The 24694-nt window shown below is 37.4% G+C and overlaps 1 protein-coding gene across 3 annotated transcripts in view; it reads right to left on the bottom strand.

Annotated features, from left to right (window-relative positions):
• The window catches only part of btbd11a (BTB (POZ) domain containing 11a), a 200706-nt gene that overhangs the window by 33342 nt on the left and 142670 nt on the right, over positions 1 to 24694 (bottom strand). For all 3 annotated transcript variants that reach the window (XM_055190867.2, XM_055190868.2, XM_055190869.2), the window contains exons 3-6: positions 15355 to 15562; positions 4609 to 4761; positions 4005 to 4170; positions 148 to 237 (exon numbers count right to left, since the gene is read on the bottom strand). In XM_055190867.2, coding sequence (XP_055046842.1) covers positions 148 to 237; positions 4005 to 4170; positions 4609 to 4761; positions 15355 to 15562 — 617 coding nt within the window. The remainder of the gene's footprint in view (positions 1 to 147; positions 238 to 4004; positions 4171 to 4608; positions 4762 to 15354; positions 15563 to 24694) is intronic.

Genomic DNA, 24694 nt, shown 5'->3' with positions numbered 1-24694 from the left:
TGGCCTAAGTAGACACATCTACAAAGACAACCACTTTATTCGCACGACATGAGTGCATGTAAAGAACACAGGGAACAGTACAGAGAGATTGGTTAGTTACTAGTTACAGTGCAGGTTATTACTAACTGTCCACTAATAAATACTCACCTCACTGTTAATGTCAGCTCCAGCATCCAGCAACATTTGTACCATGGCCTCGTCCCCACGGACGCACGCGTACATGAGAGGGGTCATGCCCTAAATAAAACACAAACGCATTATTAATACCTTTCTGAGTCAGCACTAGGAAATTTATTTTTATGCCTTTATGATAATCTACATTTCCTCTGGGTCTCCATAAACACAGCTAGAGCAAAAAACAAGTTTTGATAGTAAGACTGTCACTGTCATTGCTATTAACTCAAGAGCTCTGCTACTGCAAACAACGTCTACCATAATAAAGGAGATTCATTTCTCAAAGCAATCCTACTTCAACAGTATATTTTCCCACAAGGCTCTTCTCGAAATCATATGCACAGCATTTCTGCCAGTGTGATGTGAAGTTTGAAACATCTCTTGCATAGTAAAGAGCACTCAAATGCGTTCCCCAGGTTTTGCCCCAGTGGCCTTTTGATTTTACACGTTAGTCTAATCCACTTTGTCATTACCAGCGAGTCGGCGTCATTCTTTGCATAGACTGTCTGTGGTATTCGTGACAAAAGCATTCCCTTTGCGCCGGATACAGATGACACGGTTTCATTCATAATACATGTGTCATCACGACTACCGTCTCGATGGATATTAACTAAAAAGATCAGCTCTGATTCAAAGCGCTTTTCGTTATTTAAAAGGTCATGATTTCAGTATCCTCTAAATGTTACTTTAGGTCATTTTTATTCACGGTCTGATATGATATAATAAGAAACTGAATGTGCCATTTATACTTGAAGTGGCACACACAGCAGAAATGTAATTTGGATATGATCAAATATTTATTGCATGAGGCAGACGCGAGGCAGACGCAATGCAGTAAGTGATGAAACAAAGAAAGGAATCACACGTTTACATTAGGCAGATATTATAGCGTTGACTCACTTAATGAATCTTAAATGATTTCATAACATAATAATTTTTGTGGAGCCACTTGTAATTGCATGTTGTTATTGTCGTTGGTATAGCGGTTAATTATATTCAATTTCATTTGACCAACACTGACACCGTAATAAAACGTTACCATATAACTTAAATCCTCTGTGCTGGCAGGATTTTACTCCCTTAAGAAAGATGTTAAGTATGCAGTCTTGTATCTTTTGGTCTGATGCTGAAAACGTTCGCTTTGTAGCACAGTCTGTAATGGTGCGATATAATTTCAGGCTGGTTGGTTTAGTTTATCACTTCAAACTTTTTAATGAGGATTTTTTGAAATCCCTATGGGGAAACGTAATCGGAAAACTACTGAATTGCAGTTTATTGGAGGATCCTTACATAAAAGATGAAGAATGCAAAATGATTTTCCGATGATGGTCAACATAAAAAATCAAGCCATGTTTCTGGTAGAGGTCTTCTCAGGTCCAAATTCAATTAATTCAATTTTATTTATATAGGGCTTTTCATAATTGTTAACTGTTTCAAAGCAGCTTTACATGAATAGATGTAGGGAAAACACAGAATAATCCTATACAGATAATATAAGAAGTAAAATACATCGGCTAAGAATAAACCGTACAAGTGAGCGTAGTAATAATGTAACGTATACAGTAAAGGGCTAAGTTAAGCCAATGTTGGCTGACTCTCCCGGGGGTGAAAAAACCCCTAGGAGAAAAACCCTGTGGGAAAACTCCTAGAAGAAGAAAAACCCTTGAGAGAGATACATATATATTTATATATACAAACACGATAGGGATATGAAACGGGTAAGCGGATTAAAAGAAATGTACCTGACCCGAAATGACCCAAATCACTTTTTACCAGAACCTGACGTGCATAAATCATTTCTCAAAAAAAACTACCTGACGTGAGACAAACTCGAGTCTGATCTGAACCAGTGGAATTTTTTTTTAACCCGACTGGACCCAATTTAACATCCCCGCACCAGTTAAACACCAAGGTAACCGCTAAAATGTGCATTCAAACTTGATTGACAGGTCTGTCTCAACAAAAACGAACCTACCGGCAGCCACACAATGTTGCAAAGATGCTGAAAAAAGTACACAATGCACATACGCGAGATAGTTTGGGTCATCTCGCGTCCATTCGGCAAAAACACATTCATTTTAAATTACATGAGACTCGATGCCGCTATTATTACCCGACTTTTAGACCCGAACCTGCTTGGGTCTTGGGTCGGACTTCAGGTTTTTGGATCTAACTTTTGGATCTAACAGGTCTGATGCTAAATATTTTCACTTGTAATGTTGTGAAATAACTTGAAGCTGGTTGGTTTGGTTTATCACTTCAAACGTTTTAATGAGGATTTATTGAAATCCCTATGGGAAACGTATCGTAACCCGACTGGACCCGAATGTAAACAGCAACAATGTGTGTGCAGTCTCCATCCCCGCATGCACCAGTCAAACACCAAGGTAACCTCTAAAATGTGCATTCAAAATTGATTGACAGGTCTGTCTCAACAAAAACGAACCTACCGGCAGCCACACGATTTTGCAAGCGCTCTTGGCAAACAGAAGAGAAGTTGAAAAAAGCACACGCTGCACACACGCGAGATAGTTTGGGTCGTCTCCGGTCCATTCGGCAAAAACACATTAATCTTAATTGACCTGAGACCCGATGCCGCTATTATTATACCCAACCTGTGTCTGAGGCACACGTGAAGCTTTTAGACCCAAACCTGCTCGGGTCTCGGGTCGGACTTCAGGTTTTTGGATCTAAGTGAAGACCTCTAGTCTTGTATCTTTTGGTCTGATGCTGAATACTTTCACTTTGTAGCACAGTCTGTAATGTTGTGATATAACTTGAGGCTGGTTGGTTTGGTTTATCACTTCAAACTTTTTAATGAGGATTTTCTTTAAATCCCTATAGGGAAACTTAATCAGAAAAATACCGAATTGAAGGATCTTTACATAAGGGATAAGGAATGCAAAGTGATTCCCAGATTCCCACATTTGCGCATGGAATTCAGACACAAATCTGCTCAATTTGTTGGCTTCAGCTAGCTTGCGGTCCCAATATTTATAGCTTAAATTGAGTAAAGAGCTTTTTTTTTACAACTTACCAGATTGTCTGACCTCCACACTCACTTTCTTCCAAGCAATATATTTAATTCCTGTTTCACGAGTTCACACTTACAAATAAGTCGGATAGATTAAGTTGGTAAACGTATTTGGTGTGTTGACCAGGTAGAGGGCACTGAGCTTGGAAATTGGGCCGAACGCAGAGTACCCCCCCACCCTTGGTATAGGAAGTAACCTGGTAAGTGAGAGGAGACGGGGTGATGGAGGGATTCTGAAGACTGTAGAGAATCCTCAGGTGAGTTTGACTGTGATTATATATGGGCTTGCCTTTGTGCTGATTGGGGAGATATGTTGATGAATGATTGTAGACAGCTGGTGACACTTGAGTAGCTTATTCTGACGTGTTCCTTCTGAACTACGTTAATAAAACATAATTTCTATGAAAGTACGAAGATGTGTCGTACAGCTCCGGGTGTCCACATCCAGCGATAATGATTTTGTCCTCCATTGTTGTTTCATATTTTTGCCTCAGTTCGCTATGTCGTAATCCTGTCAATACTAGAGCAAGCTCCTGATTGGTTAATGCTCATTTGTGCGAATCGCGCCGGATGATGTCTATCGCGTCTTTGCATTAACTTAATATGTAAATCACATGCGCTTAACGCTTCATTCGCTTCTGGTTTGAACGCACCAGAAGAAATCAAAATTGTGTTTATTTGATCAAGCTATGTTTCTTGTTATTTTTTGCAGTTCATATTTTTATAAAGGTCAATATTTAGCATTTATACATACTGTATTCCTATGTGCTTGTGATAATATTTCTATATTTCTGACCTGTTCGCTCATACTGTTTATACCATCTGGTCCGAGCAGGTTGACTGCTTGTTTGACCAGGTCGGTCCGTCCGCAGTTGAGCATCCGGAAACCGAGATCCTGCAGGAATTTTGCCTCTGTGGAGGTGGCGTCCAGTTTCCGTGTGGCACAGAAGCAGTCGTCCGCCCTGTCGAGAGAGGGCAATATGGAAACCACGTACACCCTATTAAACAAGAGCTGCTATTCCCTGACTGTCTGTATTAAAAGCAAGTAAATTAACTGAAGAGCAATTTCGTTGCTAAACCTCAGTTATGATTACTGATTTAGCTGCTTGAACTTCAAAAGATTGTTGCTATGGGAAAAAACACCCTGAAGTGAACCTTTGCAAGCTAAAGCACATCTGTCAGGGTAACAGCCTTTATCTGAAACCAACTATGGCCACCAAAAGCATTTACGTAGCAACATCAGTGTCTGTCACTAGGGAACACTTCATAAAGTATTTTGTGATCTGTAAAATGCATTTTCAATCAATGACTAACTGTCAATTAAGACATTTCATGTGTATACGACATTGTGTGTTTACATATTAGTGAGTGTGTATGCAGATGTGATGTTCCAAGCGTACTTCAACTGCCGCGGCTCGCAATCCACCCCGGGTAACAGCAGTCGGGCCGCCTGTCGCACGTCATCGCTGTCTACCGAGTAGCTTCGGCGATGCTCTGTGTGCGCAACGGCCACCCTGATCCACTCCATCAGAGGAGGCAGCACCAGAAACGGCCTGCGGGGGCAGCAGAGAGACACTGTTGAATGGCTGTAACAGGTAATAGAGTGCCGCAGGGATTTTTGTAGGCTAACCTGGAAAGTAAGCGGGATACTGGTTTCCTCGACTTTAGACTTTTGGATTTGCAAAAAAATACAACTTTTTCTGCCATTGGCGAGTTATCTCGTCAATTAAGAGAAAACACTTCCCTGCCAATGACGAGTTTGTGAAAGAGTTAACAATGGTTTATGACACTTACACGGTTTTTCCAACAAGTTAGTCTTAACAGATGAACAAAACTTTTATGATTTTTGAAGTAAAAATTCTAGTAAACGCATGTACACTTCAAAATTCATAACATTTTTATTAATCTGTGAAAAGTAACTTGTTGGACAAAAGTGTAAATGTCTTGACTTTTGGTTAATCACAGATTTTTTTTACGATAATCCATAAGTCTATGGGAAAAATGAATGGCCTTTTTTGCAAAGGAACCAGCGTACTGCTAGCTTCCGGGTTGGCCTACAAAAATACTTCATCCCTGTACTGACATAAAATAAAGTACAAAATATTTTAATTTCCTCGAATGCTGCAGTATCTGCGCAACAAAGTACAATAAAATATTCACTGCAAAAAATTGCAGTATTTTTGTCAAATTAACATATATTTTTATGTTATTTTAACTTTAAAAAGTTAAACAGCTTAAACTATTTTGTTAAAGTTACTTCAACTATTCACAGGTCAAAACTTACAATAGTACATCAAATTGAATTGCAAAAACCAAGTTGTTTTAACATTTCTGTGATCACATATATTCAATGATACATTTTTACGCTGTGTTTGAGTACAAATGTTAATGTTTCTCCACACCAAAGGACAAGAATACAGTACTCAAAACTAATAAAATAATAATCTATGACCAAAAAAATCTAAAACAAATTTAATAAAACTGAGTTTCAACCCATGACTGGGTAAAATTGGACAAACCAAACCGCTGGGTTTACAAAAAACTATACTGGGTTCTGGGTTGTTTGCTGTCTTAATTAGTGGTTGGATTTGTCCATGTTTTACCCAACCTTGTCTAGATGACAGTTTTGTAGACTTTATGACCTGTTGAAAAGATATTGAAACAGTTCCCATATATACTCTATGCTTTTTTTCATCCATACTCACTGGTTTAAATCTTCCTCTTGAAAACTAAGTTTGTTTGTCTTCCTCTTGAAAACTAAGTTTGTTGAAAATCAAAACAAATTTGATTTTCAAAACAACATCATACGAAACATAACTGACACTTTTTCCGAAGCAACGCATAGTCCATTACAAGGTATACATTATTATCAGCATGTGCGTTTTTTGGGTTCAAACCCATGACCTTTTGTGCTGCTAATGCAATGTGTACCACTAATTGTCCTTTGAGTCACTTTTCTGCATCTATTTCTGTGCAGAGACGTACAATAATAAACTTAAAAGCATTTATGTTTGCTGCTAATCACCGAAAGCATTGTGCAATTCTGCAGACCTTTTGACATCAAGATGAGATTTCATGAAAAAAATTCCAGCTGCGTTTCAACAAATGAGTCTAAATGGAAATAAATATCATTAAGCTAATTTTATGTACTGTACACAATGAACTGTATCTGACCTTCTATCTCATTGACTTTTTAATTACCCAAACTCCAGTTTCTATGATCCTCTGTTTGCTAAAAATATTATCTTAAAGCGTATGTAAGTTATTAATTCTTATCAGAGTCAACATGCTTGACGGTTATGTAACATGACTATATATACGAAATGCACACAGACGCATAATCGTCTTCATGTAGAACAGGAATGTAAATGGGTTGGGTTTTATGTTTTAGATTTGAAGTGTCGTAAAACAATGACACAATGGTTTTTCGCCTACACAGCGACACTTTAAATCCTGCTCTTTGTGTCATACTTGTTGCACACACACACTTTTGTGCTAACATATGTGTAGCTTGTGGGTGAGGACAAGGTGTGGGTGATAAATTCATTCCCACAGTAGAAAAAAACAATTGTTTTAAGTATTAACACCTTTAAGTTTTCATTATAATCTAATAAAATCATCATTCCTAACAACCCATTCAAAAAAGTGTCAAGCTCCTTCTGTTTAATATTGCACCCTTAGGGGAGGTTCACACTTTTATGTTAACTATAACGATAACTATTACATCCGCACCACTTGACGATAACGATAACTTTATGTTTTTGTTCATGCGCCGCAGTACTCTCACAGATCATTTCCCCTTTAATGCCGTTAACTTTTTTCTGTAGTAAAAACTTTTGCATTTTAATATATGAAATGTGTAAAAATGCTGTTCTTGTTGCAGTTACAGCGATAATAACCAGCAGATGTCTTCAGTCGTCTTATGTTTTGTGTATCTCTAAACACTCTAAACAGTAAACTTAGTTTGTGTAATCTATTATCTTATCTATCGGTGAAGTTAATATAATTCAATAAAAACATTACGTAGACAATTTCTGCAACTGCGATGAGCCTCCATATTATCATCTGCCATTTCAAATATGCAAGCACTTTAAATTCGATTAGATTTGATTGGCTGTTAATGGTTTATCATTTATCACCGGAATTTTTTTTTAAACTAATCCCAACAATAATCATTCCTGTTTGAATCGTAATAGTTACGATAAAAAAGTATCGTAATAGTAATGTAATAGTGTTGTGAATTCTGCTTTTCTCTTTAATTGCGATTTTTTAAAACTAGTTATTGTCAATAGTGTGAGCATCTAATCTTTACTATTTATTTTAATAATAATAATAAAATTATGAAATAACACAAATGGAAGTTTAAGAATTTATAAGTGACTAAAACAAATGTGTAATAACTCAAAACTATATTTACAGCGCTGCAGGGCGTTTTCTCAACCAAACTTCTGCAGCCCAATTGGATCATAAGTTCGATTTTAAGAAACACACTAAATGCATTGTAAGTTGCTTTGGATAAAAACGTCTGCCAAATGCATAAATGTAAATGTAATTCACCTGGGATGCTTTATAAACAGTATTGAGAGTTGTATAACTCATATACGACTGCGAAGCCACAAGTGAGCAGAGGCCTTTAGATAAAATTGTTTTTACGATCATGAGAAACATTTCTGTCGTGTGTGTCTAGATGTTTGCCTGGTAGTAATTCCTCTGATCCACTGACCCGTGTTTTACAGCGAGCTTTGAACAGTCCACACATTTCCTCTCTGGACACCTACCTACCGCAAGGACGCCTGCCAAGATTTCGAGCTCCGCCTGAACAAACCGCAACCCTCCTCGGTTTCTGTTTGGTCTGACTAATGTGCTTCTCCACTCCCCACACTTCGAAGAAATGTTAGAGGAGCGGGACATTTTTCCCATTCAACCCTGGAGTGAAGACACATCTGGCTGAAAAATGCAGACTGGTTTTTTTTTGTTACAGAGTGAGCTATGAATTTGTCGACTTGAGCAATGAGAAGAGGAAGGGAGTTGCCCTGTTGAAAAGTTTCTTATTGCAAACGTTCTTCTGAAAACGGCAAGGACTGTAAATATGTGACCCTGTCTGTGAAATTCAGGCTAAAGTCTCATAATCTAATGATGAGATTGGGAGGATAAAAAAATTAATTTCAATCATTGATTTCACCTTACTCAATCAATATTACAGCTATCAAGGTTATATTTATGTAGGATGATTTTATGTAGTAAACTTTAAATGGCCCCTAGTCTGGTTTTTCACAGACTAGGGGCCAGATTTACTAACAGCTTTGTAAATCTTTGTCATTAAATTGAGGATTTATTAAAAACACACAGTGGATAATTAGTGCTGAAAAGGTGTGGTCTAGTTATTTTTGTGACTGACCTCATTGCATATGCATTTCTAGGAGTTTCCCTTTCAGATGCAACATTTTTTGGGAGGAGATTATTCAAATGATTCACGTAACTCGATTTACTAATGTTTGCGCGCGTGTTACGATTGGTATTTGCGCCATTATTTAACACCGAAAAAAGCATGTCTTAAATTAGTTTGCTGTTGCGCCGGTGCTATCTAATTTGTGCTTTTTTAGTAAATAACCCGCAGATATTACTGCTCCCATCTGCGCTTTTTTGGAATTGCGCTCTTACGCTAATTTGCCTCATTAAGTAAATCTGGCCCTGAGTCACATATTTCCTGAGAAATATTACAGGAAATTATTATTATTATATGCAAAATTATTATTATTATATGCAATATTGTTTTACACATTTCTCACAAGTCCAAATAATTTCATTTATTTTAATACCTAGTCACATTTATTTGCAACAAGTGTATCATCTTTATATGTACTATTATAAGTATCATCAGTGATTGTATACACTGTATGGGTGATTCTCACGAAAACTTGGTTTTAAAAATTTAAAGCATGAAAATGTAAAAATTGCTTAGATTTACTTTTTTTCCCACCAGACATTGAAAAACAAAGTCTGGAGTAAATGGGAACATTAATTTAAAAACTTTTACTTATCATTTAACACTTTTTGTAACATAATTTAAAAAATTTGTCCTAAAAAATCTCATTACCGTAACAGTCAGAAAACATCAACACTGACATATTTTCAAAATGACATGACAAACCTGAAAGAACGTAATTTGGAGATTCTGCACATGCATTTAAAATCAAAGTATTATGCTTCTATTAATTAAATTAACATTTAATAAGCATCTGTTGCGGTAATGATAATCAAAATGTGGTGTAAGCATTCTGACAAGACAATATTTCAAATTAACTGTAAAAAAATGATCTTACCTGGTAGCCATCTTGAAGTAACTGGTACATGTGCTTGGTCACTCAAAATCAAACTTTATTAAAATTCTGTATGTGTGCTTAAACTGTTCTCAAAAAGTGTTGCGGAGGATGAGAACATCAGGCATGGACACATCATTTTCCTAATTTTTCTTCATTACTAGGGGTGCACCGAAATTTCGGTCGCCGAAAATTTCGGCCGAAAATGGCATTATCGGTTTCGGGCCGAAATAAAAAATCCAGCCGAAAATGTAAACCGAAAATGAATGTCAACCGCGCCCCTTTCATCTGTGCGCTAGCGCTTCACTCAGCCTGTGATCAGTCGTCTCCCACCCCTCCCCTTCGTGCTCAAGCAGGTTTCACTCAGGGTCCAGCTGTTTGCACGCGTCTGCAAAGATTGAGAATGTCTTGATGTGTAAACTTTAGAGAGAGTCGCGCTATGTGTCTCTTACTGTAATCCATTAACGTACATTTGGCGAATAAAGCAATGAAACACAACGTAACGTTTTTATGTGGAGCGACTGTTGCGCTGTTTGGGATTCACCATCAGTCTCTGTATATGCATGCGTTTAAGTGCCCTTAAGCCGAAAGTATACTAGGGACGTCCGCGTATGCGCGCCATCATTTTCGTCATCAGGAGGGACCGTCCGCATGCAGCCAAAAATTTGAGACCGCACGGACAGTGCGCGTACAGTCCGCGTACAACATCGCATGCGCGTGAAAATATTAAGACAGGACACTCCACTACAAACAATTATACAAAGGAAATAGACAGCATTTGCACACATACTATCGTTTTTCTTCTTTAATTTTATTTCATCCATAAACAGAAAGCTGTGGAGCATGTTTGTTACCATATTGTTTGATTCCTGTTCTTTGTTGTCTTCTTGTTTGTTCTAAACTGTGTTTGCAATGGTGGATCGGTTTCTTTTCTTCACCTATCCTAATGTTTTAATGTACTGTAAATGTCTCCGAATCAGTGCTGCACTAGAGTAATAATTTGAATAGAGACGCGTTTAAAAAAAACAAGCAAACATAAATTCTTTCTGTTATTGACAGGGCACATATAAACAAAATTATCTCCACAGTATTCTTTTTCTAATAAAAACATTTGTTTATGTCTGTATAGATTACAGTCAGATTAACCTTCTGAAGTCTGTGTCATTAATGTTGATCAAACAACCCATGACAAAGAGACAAATAGCTCTAAAAAATAATAATATATATAATTTATTGTGTTATGATTAATTTAATTTGATTTCTGTACCTAATGCTAATTTCAGACCTTATTAATGTACAACTTTGTTCTCTTTTATAAATGTTTGCAATTTCTTTATTGTTTATTAGATTTTTCCCACCTGCTTTTTGCTGATCCGAAAAATAATCTGATCTGTGCCTCAAAAACTGTAATGTGATCCGAACTGTGAGTTTTTTTTTATCCGTCACACACCCCTAGTAAAGTTAGCACACAGTGATAGCCATAAATGCAATTGTACTAATAATTGGCATAATAATTTATTTCGGTGTTTCGGTTTCGGTTTTTCGGCCTTGGTTTCCTTTTTTCGGTTTTCGGTTTCGGCCAAGAATTTTCATTTCGGTGCATCACTATTCATTACTATTATACATGAATATTCAGTAAATATTTTTTCTGTCATCTAAAGTAATCTAGCAAAACATCCATTTATTTTTTTTCTTAATAGTTTTGTGTTAATTTGATGAAGTTACAACATAACGCATGTTCAAACACAGCCGGACACATTGCGGTAATGAGAATTCTAGCAGAAAATTAGATAAAATTTACAATTATAAATTCTTATGTTGAAATCACACATTGTGCAAGGTAGAACACAGTATTGTGTTAATTCTGATGCTTTTTAATGTTACTATATTACACATTTTAAAGCTAAAATCATTAGTGCCGAGGTGTTTCAATGGTTTCGTGAGAATCACCCGTATAAACTGTATAAAATTGTCAAAATATGGTCCCAGGCTGTCCTTTATAAATATGAAATTTAGCCCATTCTCATGACTTGCATATAAATAGCACGCCTTTTGAAAAGTCGTGCAATACATATGCCAAAATCCAATTTTACGTACATATGATACACCAGTCCTTCCCAGTCCTTCCACATAATACTATGCATCTTTCCGTGTCATTTTATGTATTGTATCTTAATTTTTTCCATTTTTTTGTCGCTTGGAGTTAGATTTGGGTTATAGAATAGCATTTACCTCTTTCCACGCCATTTACGAGATAACTCGTCAATTAAGAGAAAATGCTTCCCTGCCAATGACGAGAATTTACGGCTTTCCGCAATACCGCTATTATCCACCACTTCCGCAACTTTTACAACCCGGAAGTAGCACCTCATGTGAAAGAGAAAGAACTCTTGCTGAGTCCCAATTTGCATAGTATCCGTCCTAAATAGTATCCGAAACTAGAATTAGTACGTCCCAAATCGTAGTATGTTGAAATGAGTATCCCAAAGATACCCAGATGGTCTACTATTTCCGGTTAGAATTCGAAGTGCAGATCAATGCAAACTCTAATGGCTGATATTACCCACAACCCATTGCATGCGGGAGGGAGGAGCAACACTGACCCGCTTGTTTATTTGTAGTAATACTGTGGCTGTACAAATGTTAACTTTATTAGTCCAACGAAAGAAACATGGTTACTACACTTTTACTGTAGTAAAAGCATGGTTCATTTTCATCTGGGTATTTTTGAGTTCTATATATAAGTATAAAATTTAAAATATGTTAAACAGTAGTTATAGTATAAAATTTAAATATTTTGACTTTAAAAGTAGCTTTCGTTACACACATTGACATGAATGTCAGAATCACCCGCCTCCCAAACGACCTGCGTTAGGGTCTAATGACGCTCAACATGGTAGAACACATTGTAAAATGATGTAAAAAAAGATGGGAATAGTAAATAAAATTATATTGGACATAAGTTATAAGAATGAATGAAATATTGTTAACAATCGTGGTGTGCGTAACTAGGCAACCACGTTTTCGTTCACGTTGCATGACGTCATCGAAGTACATCCCAGAATGTGCAAACTGTTTTGCTACACACTCAAAAGTAACAGTACATACTTTTAGGTCGTAGTATAAGTAGGCGAATTGGGACTCAGCAACAGTGTATGTTTTAAAGATCACTCTGCATCTGATCTCTATCAAAAGTCCTTTACAAAAAATGAATTATCTCAGCTTTTTGCTCAAAATTGGGTGTTTTTGAAGAAACCTATATATATATAGGTAACTATATATATATATATTTTTTTTTAAAGAAGAATATTTTCTGGAAGTCATTAAACTTTTGTAAAAATCCTGAAAAATGCTGGCGCTGGCAACTTTTTTTTAAAAAGCTGGCGGGGAAAGAGTTAATGAATGTGTTTCTCCGTTTTTTGCTTTTATTTTTACCATTGTCGCTTGGGGTTGGGTTAGAACAACTTTCTCCATAAAATTACATCCTAACCCAAACTCTGATTCTGACCCCAACTCAAAGCGACCATGGTTTAAAAACAGACAAAAATTGAGAAACCAATACATAAAATGACACAAAAAGATGCATGGTATAAAGTGAACGGTAAGGACCGGCGTATCATATGCACTTTTTAAAAGGCATGACAATGGGTTGGAACTAGATATGTATACAATTGGTACCAATATGTACCTTTAAAATACTAATATGAACTCTTTAGGTGCAAGACTGTACTTTTTAAAATGGTACAGCCCCAGTGTCAGCTGGGGTACATATTTTGACATTTTTCTGACAGTGTAGGATGTAAAATGAGCCATTTGTAAAAAAAAAATTAAGAGAATAAACTGCTAATATCGTGGGATGAAGGAATTAAAGTATACCATCTTTCACTTTGCCAACCTTTTTGAATCTCTAGAGTGAGTTTGCTTGTTTTGAAGGGCATATGGTATTATTCATGAAGTTATAAAAAGAAGACCACATATTAATACCACCAATTAAGATGAATTTAAAAAGAGAAAATCTGCACTTTCCATCTGTACTTTTAGAAAAAGAAATAACAATATATAATATACAACCTTCCTAAAAGTTGATGTTTCCCACATTTTTCAGTGTTATTGATGGTGATAATTAGGACTACACTGCTACTATGAGCGGCGTTCAGACGCCCTTGCTGTTTTTTGCTCAATATAGTATGAGTATGAAACGTGTTGATGAAATGTCAGCGAGCACATCAACTAAAGTTCACTCAACTGTAGTCTAACATCCAAAACCTCAACCCTGAATCTCTCTGCACCCGACATTTACTCTGATCTCTTGTTTTTCTTCCTCCACCTATTTTTATTTTTTGTTACAGCTCTGCTCATTTTTATTCCTGTCCTCACCCACCATCCATTTTATTTTTGTCTTTTCCTACATCTTTTTCATCTCATTCTTCTGTGGTTAGATGTGAATGAAATACAGCAGCTTTTCTCTGGAAAACCAAGCAGCCTGCTGATGCACCTTTTCTGACGGGCATGACACTGGGCTCCCGAGTTGGGCTGTGTATCTGGAAGAATCTGGCAATACGATATGCATGCCGATACAAGGGTCGTGATACGATTTGATGAGATGCATTGCGTTAGTGTAAGCAGTGCGATATACTGGGATATTTTTTTATTTTGGGAATAGAATAGGATATAATTTTAGGAAAGCTTTCATCAAAACACAAAAAAGAAAAATATTTAACTTGTTGTGTGAACTTGCTCCAGAGTAAGTTAAGAACCAACCCGGGGGCTTGACATTAGCATTGCTTATCTGCTACCATCTCTGTGCTCTTTAAGCAACCATTTTAGATATAAAATGACTTCATTCATGAAAAAAATAAGAGAAAAAAGTGTAGCGCGTGGTTGTGACTTTTAAAGCACTTTAACTCCCAAGGGTCCTCGAAATGGGACTTTATTCTCATGTTTGTAATATAAGGTGGTCTTGGGTGTTGCAAGAGATGTCCCAATGTATTTATCAATGTGGACGATTTGGAGGATGCCCATCAAGGAAACATAGAGACAATGAAAGCTAATAGACTTAATATAGTCCAGCTATGAGTAACCCACTTCTAACCTTGAATTTGGTTACATGCCGTTTTCCCAAAATAACTTGTAGATGTACAATATTCCATCATGTAAACAAAGTCAACAAGTGTTTGCTTTTATTTCTTCTAGTTCTAAAAGTATACTCATCGTCTATTTTTGGGTTATACGGGTTATACGTCTAGACTTTCACTGGCAGCCCAAACTTATCCTCGTTTTAGCCAAGATTGCTTGCTGGGTGTTTTTAATCCAATGGTGCTTCGTAATGTTGCTTTTCAACAAGAGCCAAGAGGTCCGACCAAAGTACCCTTTTTGTTACTGAAAAACCCTTGGGGAAATTGTTTTGGAAGATAATTTAAGCAGTGTTAGTCTGTGCAAAACCTGCCAACATGTTGCAAAAATGTTTTGGATCCAAACATCCAGACTAAAATACAGACGTGACCATGCATTTTCAATTGCAAGACCCAAGCTCTGGATCAGCCTAATGTATTATATAAACATTTATGCATTGGGTGGCGCTTTTATCCAAAGCGACTTACAATGCATTACAATTCATACATTTTATCAGTATGTGTGTCAAACCCATGACCATTGTGCTGCAAATGCAATGGTCTATAAATTGAGCTACATGTACAAATACACCTGGCTCACCTCGATTTTTTAAAACCTTGACTTAAAACCACAAAAGATTAGGTTAGCTTAGTTGTAGAATGACATGTAGTGCATTATTTTGTATAGTATATATACAGTACCATTCGCTCTCACCTCTCAGTATGCAGGGTGATTTTTGATGGTTCTACATTCGGGTTTTCCCACTCCATCTGAGGACAGTGCATGAAGTAGCAGAGCGTGTAGAGGGCCTCCGGTTCCCAGTGTACCATCCCAGTGCGGTTCTGGTGTACTGGTGTACCGTTGCTGGGGTTCATGATGTGAAGAGGCTGGAGGTGATGCATGGCGCGAGACACCAGTTCACCTATAGGGGGCAGAAGAGATGCGCTTAAACTTAAGCAAACTACCGTTTGCAATAACGCCCTTAAGGTCGTGACTCGGCAAGCATCAGAGGAAGTCAGTTTTTGGAGTGACGAAAAATGTAGATGATAAAAAGAACTCGTAGATCACCACATGCACTCAAAGTGATGTTGAGACACATGGCACATTTGACAGGTAGATGTTCGTAACAGAAGAAAAAAACTTTTTTATGACAATCTGACATGGGGGTTACAAGAGAAAAAGCTTGTTAGGTGAAAAGGAACCTTGTCAAAATACTACACATTAAAACCTGGAGACTAAAGCAACTAAGGCAACAATTTAGACCAATTTCAGATAGTACATGCCAGTATGTGCAGCTTTCTCCTGAACCGAGTGCATCTAATCTCATTTCCACACACTTGAAGCGTAAAGTGTCTTCACCTGTTGGCACTTCATCAAACTCCTCAAGATGCAGCTGTTGACCATCCATGTGTTTCAAAACGTGTACTGCCCTGTTACACAGTATTCAGTTTGTCAAATGAGCATCCTGTCTAAATATTAATGCCGCCTTCGAGACATTTCCGAATTTGGAACTTGGAAAATGTGTGGAAACTCAGGGCAGATCGATCAACCTTGACCTCAGGGAGTCACATCTAATGCCCTAGATCAGTGGTTCTCAACTTTTCGGTGTGCGTCCCCCTTTGTAGGGTGCACCCCTTAGCCCCTCCAAAGAAAAAAAATTATAACATGAAACGATCTCAAAATTACAATTAAATAAAACATATCAAATGCTACAGTGTAGTGCTGTTGCTTAGCAGCCTTATTTAACTGAGGTTTAAATACACAGAATGTATGACAAATGTCAGAAAACTGCCCCCCCCTGGCAATATCTCGTGCCCCCCCAAGCAAAATGCCCCCTTCAATCCTCCATCCCAGTTTGAGAACAACTGACCTATTTACTTCACAGCATGAAAAGATCTTGAAGCATCTTCTTTAAGTTTTGTTATTAAATTCAAATAGGAAATGTGTGTGATTAACTGGAATGCATGGAGGTTGGACAGATTTAAACTGGGATATTCCCAATGTAGCATAACTCTTTATAAAAAACTGATTTACAGCTAAGATTCTGAAATAGCAACCAGTTGACATTTCTTTAATACCAGATAAAGGGGCGGTTTCCCGGACAGGGATAAGACTAGTCCTAGATTAAAATAAATGTAAGAGCTGTCCAAACTGAAAACAATGTGCACTGACATATTTTAAATACATCAGTGCCCTTTGTTTTGGCTCAAAATGTGTTTTTAGTAAGGCATGTTTGTTTAAACTAGTTATTTTTCCTAATTAAACTAAGCCCTAGTCCTGGCTTAAGCTAATCCCCGTCCAGGAAACCACCCCAAAGAAATGTATCATTAATGCAATTATCTAATCAAAGAATCACATGGCATTTGCTTTAATGCATTTAGGGGTGTGGTTCTGGTCAAGACAATCTTCTGAACTCCAAAACTGAATGTCAGAATGGGAAAGAAAGGAGATTTAAGCTATTTTGAGCGTGGCATGGTTGTTGGTGCCATTACTGGGATTTTCACGCACAACCATTTCTAGGGTTTACAAAGAATGGTGTGAAAAGGGAAAAACATCCAGTATGTGGCAGTCCTGTGGGCGAAAATGCCTTGTTGATGCTAGAGGTCAGAGGAGAATGAGCCGACTGATTTAAGCTGATAGAAGAGCAACTTTGACTGAAAAAAACACTCATTACAACAGAGGTATGCAGCAAAGCATTTGTGAAGCCACAACACGCACAACCTTGAGGGGCATGGGCTACAACAGCAGAAGACCCCACCGGGTACCACTCATCTCCACTACAAATAGGAAAAAGAGGCTACAATTTGCACAAGCTCACCAAAATTGTACAGTTGAAGACTGGGAAAATGTAGCCTGGTCTGATTTCTGTTGAGACATTCAGATGGTAGAATCAGAATTTGGCGTAAACAGAATGAGAACATGGATCCATCATGCCTTGTTACCATTGTGCAGGCTGGTGGTGGTGGTATAATGGTGTGGGGGATGTTTTCTTGGCACACTTTAGGCCCCTTAGTGCCAATTGGGCATTGTTTAAATGCCACACCCTACCTGAGCATTGTTTCTGACTATGTCCATCCCTTTATGACCACCATGTACTCATCCTCTGATGACTACTTCCAGCAGGATAATGCACCATGTCACAAAGCTCGAATCATTTCAAATTGGTTTCTTGAACATGACAATGAGTTCACTGTACTAAAATGGCCCCCACAGTCACCAGATCTCAACCCAATAGAGCATCTTTGGGATGTGGTGAAACGGGAGCTTTGTGCCCTGGATGTGCATCCCACAAATCTCCATCAACTGCAAGATGCTATCCTATAAATATGGGCCAACATTTCTAAATAATGCTTTCAGCACCTTGTTAAATCAATACCACATAGATTTAAGGCAGTTCTGAAGGTGAAAGGGGGTCAAACACAGTATTAGTATGGTGTTCCTAATAATCCTTGATTATGATTGTTATGGTAGTTTAACCTTCTGCCAGAGACACATGTTATGATGCATTCCTAAGCACATGTGTAAGCGCTCTCTTTCCTTGCATTTCAAGAGATACACACACAAAAACAGCATGTTTTTCATTGCAGCCACAAATGGCCATGTTCAACATTGTATAATGAAATGAATCTGTGATGTATTTTGAGCTGAAACTTTACAGACACATTCCATGGATACCAGAGACTAGGTTTATATTGCTAAAAACACCTAGGGGCCCTTTAAATTCAGTGTTTTATATGTACAGAAATATGAATTCTTGTTTTTTAGTGGAATCCTACTGTTTAAAAATTATAGAGCATTTCCTGGGTCAGACAAATGAAAAAACTTTGTGTGTTAAGTATAATTGTTTGCAACCAGCTGTTTTGGTAAAAGTGAACAATTTAATTGGTTCTTCAGAAAACCTCACACATGTAGTACACACACACACACACACACACACACACACACACACACACACACACACACACACACACACACACACACACACACACACACACACACACACACACACACACACACACACACACGTCTAGCACACAGCGGCACAAAAAAGGTCTTCGAATGATCAAAAAAATAAGGTCTTACTAAGAGCAAATCTAAACTTCCCTCATTAAATTCAAGCCTGATTTATTCATCACATTTTATAGGAGAACTCATGTGAAGAAATCAAGTATTAATATCCTTCGAGAGTTTTCTTTTGCAGAGGACAAAAGCCATGGGACTTTTTCGTGTTTGAGAATAAAAATGAATATAAAACCTCTCTCAAACCTTGATCAGAACTTTGGCCTTTTAACACTTATTCCTTGACCAGCCAGTATGGCCTGAAAGATATTTTTCTCAAGCCAAGCTATTTTTCAGCAGTACTTCACTGTTTATACCGCTGTATGATAGGTGACTGTGTGATTTAGAAAGCATTGTTGCTCAGGACCGAAGAGTGCAAAAGGATAGAAAAGTCTCAGCAGGAATTATAAATTCCAGCGTTCCCACTGCACATTCCGCCTGAACCAGTTTCTATTTTGGACACTGCTGCATTGAGGTGAATTGGACCAACACGAGGAAGGCGACGAGACCAGACACAAGAGCATAATAGAGGCGGCCAGGACAGAATTCAAATCTGTTATGCTCTTTGTAATTCAAGCACTTGAGCCTGAAGCTTTTTATCACGAACAACAAAACTTAATGCATTTTACCAAGCCTGACTGACTGTGTAAGACCCATAAAAAAGAAGAAAAGTAAATAACTAAATTCAAAGGAAAGTTTAGTAGTACCAGAGGTGATATTAATATTAAATACAACTCCATTTCTCTGTGTACAGACAAACGTCTGAAGATACACACACACATTTTTTTTTTTGATGTAGAATTTAATAAATATATACTCATTTAGTTTAGTAGAAAACAAAAATTGTATTTAAGAAATATTTATGAAATGGATCACTTGGACTAAATATTGAAGAAAAAGCAGCCAATAAGAGCCCTGAATAGATGTGAACTCCTTCAGTATTGGCTAAAATGCATCTCATAGACAGACAGATACTGTAGATAGACAATCTATATATATATATATATATATATATATATATATATATATATATATATATATATATATATATATATATATATATATATATATATAGAAAAATAGACAGATAGTGAGATAATAATAGACAGGCAGGCGGGCGGGCAGACAGACAGACAGACAGACAGACAGATAAACAAAAAGATAGAAAGATACTGTAGATAGATAGACAGACAGACAGATAGAAAGATACTGTAAAGAGATAGACAGACAGACAGACAGACAGACAGATAAACAAAAACATAGAAAGATACTGTAGAGAGATAGAAAGACAGACAGACAGACAGACAGACAGATAAACAAAAAGATAGAAAGATACTGTAGAGAGATAGACAAACAGACAGACAGATAGACAGACAAATAAACAAAAATATAGAAAGATACTGTAGAGAGACAGACAAACAGACAGTTAGACAGATAAACAAAAAGACAGAAAGATACTATAGAGAGATAGACAGACAGACAGACAGACATGTAAACAAAAAGATAGAAAGATACTGTAGATGGATAGACAGACAGACAGACAGACAGATAGAAAGATACTGTAGAGAGATAGACAGACAGATAGACAGATAAACAAAAAGATAGAAAGATACTGTAGAGAAACAGACAGAGAGACAGACAGACAGACAGACAGACAGATAAACAGACAAATAAACAAAAAGATAGAAAGATACTGTAGAGAGAGAGAGACAAACAGACAGTTAGACAGATAAACAAAAAGACAGAAAGATACTGTAGAGAGATAGACAAACAGACAGACAGACAGATAGATTAACAAAAATATAAAAAGATCCTGTAGAGAGACAGAAAGACAGACAGACAGACAGACAGACAAACAAGAATATAAAAAGATACTGTAAAGAGACGGAGAGACAGACAGATAGACAGATAAACAAAAAGATGGAAAGATACTGTAGAGAGACAGACAGACAGACAGACAGACAGATAAACAAAAAGATAGAAAGATATTGTAGAGAGACAGACAGACAGACAGATAGACAGATAAACAAAAAGATAGAAAGATACTGTAGAGAGACAGACAGACAGACAGATAGACAGATAAACAAAAAGATAGAAAGATACTGTAGAGAGACAGACAGACAGACAGATAAACAAAAAGATAGAAAGATATTGTAGAGAGACAGACAGACAGACAGATAGACAGATAAACAAAAAGATAGAAAGATATTGTAGAGAGACAGACAGACAGACAGATAGACAGATAAACAAAAAGATAGAAAGATACTGTAGAGAGACAGACAGACAGATAGATTAACAAAAATATAAAAAGATACTGTAGCGAGACAGAAAGACAGACAGACAGACAAACAAACAAGAAGATAAAAAGATACTGTAAAGAGACAGAGAGACAGACAGATAGACAGATAAACAAAAAGATGGAAAGATACTGTAGAGAGATAGACAGACAGACAGACAGACAGACAGACATACAGACATACAGATAAACAAAAAGATAAAAATAGAAAGACAGATAGAAAGACAGATAGACAGATAGATAGACAGACAGACAGACAATAATAGACAGAGAGACAGCCAGACAGAGAGATATATATTGCAGACAGACAGAGAGAGAGAGAGAGAGAGATATAGACTGACAGACAGATAGAAAATAATATACAGACAGACACTGTAGACAGACAGGCAGACAAACACATATAGATATTGTACATAGACAGACAGGCAGACAGACAGACAGATAGACAGACAAATAATAATAGACAGACTAAACAGACAAACAGATAGACAGATATTGTAGACAGCAGACAATAATAGACAAAGTGACAAACAAGAGATATAGATATTGTAGACAGACAGACAGACAGACAGACAAACAAACAAACAGACATACAATAATAGACAGAGAGACAGATAGACAGACAGAAAAAAGAGATAGACATTGTAGACAGACAGACAGACAGACAGACAGACAGACAGACAGACATACAGAGAGAGATATTAATAATAGGCAGACAGAAACTGTAGACAGACAGGCAGACAGACATACAGAGGAATAGATATTGCATACAGACAGATAGATTTTGTAGATAAGCCGACACACAGACAGAGTGAGAAATATATATAGATAGTTTAGTGGAGTGTAAAGATCCTCTTAAGTGTGACCTGTATAGCACCTCTATAGCACAATACAGTACAGTAAGTGTGTGAAGAACACAGTTCACTGAAGTGTAAAGTCCTCTGCATAACACTGCTGCTGACCTTTACCAAAGACACAAAGATCAGAGGCCAATCCAACAGTTTTGTCATAAAATAATAAGAAACAGTTGAATTCACACATATGGTCCAAGAACCAGGTGTTGTGAATCCATCATAATTATAGATCTGAACATCAGAGTTCAAACCTAATTGAGTTTAAAATGAACACCAACCTCACTGCATTTACTTGTCCAGTCTCCAACGACATACAGTACATTTGAAGGCGCCTATTTGTTTAGTCATTTGATGAATCATTGATCAGTTCTTCCCGAAACGAACAAGAAGGCGTCCATGTTTATATCATTATATGGAAATACTGATGATAAACACACCAAACAAAATCAAATTGAAAATACACTTAATGCAAATGATTCAGACCCACACATTTGGAAATGGAGAGCAGGCTAAAACACTTTAGACTGCCTAATAGCAGCATACAAAAAACACCTAAAAACCCTCAGCAATGCCCTGGAAACCACCCATTATTCCCAAAGTTTTGCAAGTACAAACATTTCCTTCCCAGAATATAAAAGTTTGCCTTTTAATCATTGGCTGTAATACACCTGCTAAAGAACGGCAATGTTGGCCCTCGTATTCACACAAGTTACACACCTCAAGTCCACAAATGAGGATATTAATAAGACTCCTTTTTTACAACTAACCCTCTGGGTGTGATTCAGCCTTGAAATTGCTCCAATTATGGATCCACAAATTTCCCTTTACTCCCATCCTTTGTTGCCAGAGAGAAACAGTCAACCCAAATGATAGATCCTCTACGTGGCCTTGTGTAGTCTAATTGCTCTTTTGCAGCTTATGTAGTTTGGAGGGTGTCAGAATAGCGCAAGCTTTTTCACGTCATTATACTTTACAGTAATTATTCTCCGGTCGTTCCCGAAAGGCCTCTCATGCGCACCTGCATTAATCATGAAGAATGACTCGGAAATCCCGTTCTTCTCCCTCCAGAAGATGCAGTATTAAGAGGTGTAATTATGAGGAACGGATCACGCCCCCGTCGAATATGACTCCGCAGAGACGCCCCGCGAGCCTGCTCAGCCGAGTGCCAATGATATCCAGGCAAAATGTAAAGTTTTCTTTTATTTCATGCTGCGCTACTTTGCATAATACTGAAAGGGAAAAGAAATCTTCGCAATAAAGATATTTTGCCTTCTTTACCTAAAACTGTCAAACTTTTCTTTTTGATGACATCACCAAGCACTCTAATATTTTAATCCCTTCACGCCAACGACCTGGCCAATAAAATCTTGGCCTTTATTTTTCATTCATTTACCTATAGAGACTGACAGACAAATAAACGGACGGACTGACAGACAAACTGATAGAGAGACCGATAGATAGACGGACGGACAGACAGACAAATAAACAGACAGACAGATAGACAGACAGACAGACAGATAGATAGATGGACTGACAGACAAATAAACAGACAGATTGATAGACTGAAAGACAGACAGATAAACAGATGAACAGACAGACAAATAGACGAACAGATAGACAAATGGACAGACAGACAGAAAAACGTACAGACAGACAGACAGACAAATAAACAGACAGAGATGGATAGACAGACAGACAGACAAATAAGCAGACATGGATAGACAGACAGACAAACAAATAAACAGACATGGATAGACAGACAGATGGATAGACAAAAAGACAAATAAACAGACAGATGGATAGACTGACAAACAGACAGATAAACAGACAGACAGATGGACATAAAGATGGATAGACAGACAGACAGACAAACAAACAGACAAATAAACAGACAGACAGACAGACGAACAGATAGACAAACGGACAGACAGACAGAAAAACGTACAGACAGACAAACATGGATAGTCAGACAGACAGACAGACAAATAAACAGACATGGATAGACAGACAGACAGACAGACAGACAGACAGACAGACATAAAGAAAGCCAGACAGACAGACAGACAGACAAACAAACAGACAGATGGATTACAGATGGATAGACTAACAGACAAACAGACAGACAGATAGACAGAAAGATGGATAGACAAACAGACAAATAAACATACGGACAGAAAGCTGGATAGATAAACAGACAGACAAATACACAGACAGATGGATAGACAGACAGACAGACAGATAAGAAGACAGACAGACAGACAGACATATAGACAGACAAACAGACAGACAGACAAACAAACAAACAAACAAACAGATAGACTGACAGACAGACAGACAGATAGACGGACAAACAAATAAACAAACAGATGGATAGACAAGCAGCCAGCCAGCCAGACAGACATACAAATAAACATACAGAAAGATGGATAGACAGACAGACAGACAGACAGACAGACAGACAGGCAGGCAGACAAATTAACAGACAGATGGATAGACAGACAGACAGACAGAAAGACAGACAGACAGACAGACAGATAAAAGACAGACAGATATAGAAACACAAACAGACAGATAAACAGACAGATGAATAACAGATGGATAGACTGACAGACACACAGATGGATAGACAGGCAGGCAGATAAATAAAAAGAAAGACAGATAAACAGACAGACAGACAGACAGACAGACAGACGGATAAACAGACAGACAGACAGACAATTAGCCAGATAGGCAGACAGACAGACAGATAGACAGACAGAGCAATAAACAGACAGATGGATAGACTGACAGACAGACAAACAGACAGATGGGTAGATAGACAGACAGACAGATAAATAAACAGACA

The sequence above is a fragment of the Misgurnus anguillicaudatus genome, chromosome 1 (assembly GCF_027580225.2).
Source record: "Misgurnus anguillicaudatus chromosome 1, ASM2758022v2, whole genome shotgun sequence".
Taxonomy (NCBI): Eukaryota; Metazoa; Chordata; class Actinopteri; order Cypriniformes; family Cobitidae; genus Misgurnus; species Misgurnus anguillicaudatus.
The sequence above is the reverse complement of the archived record's forward strand: the minus strand, read 5'-3'. Positions and strand labels throughout refer to the sequence as shown.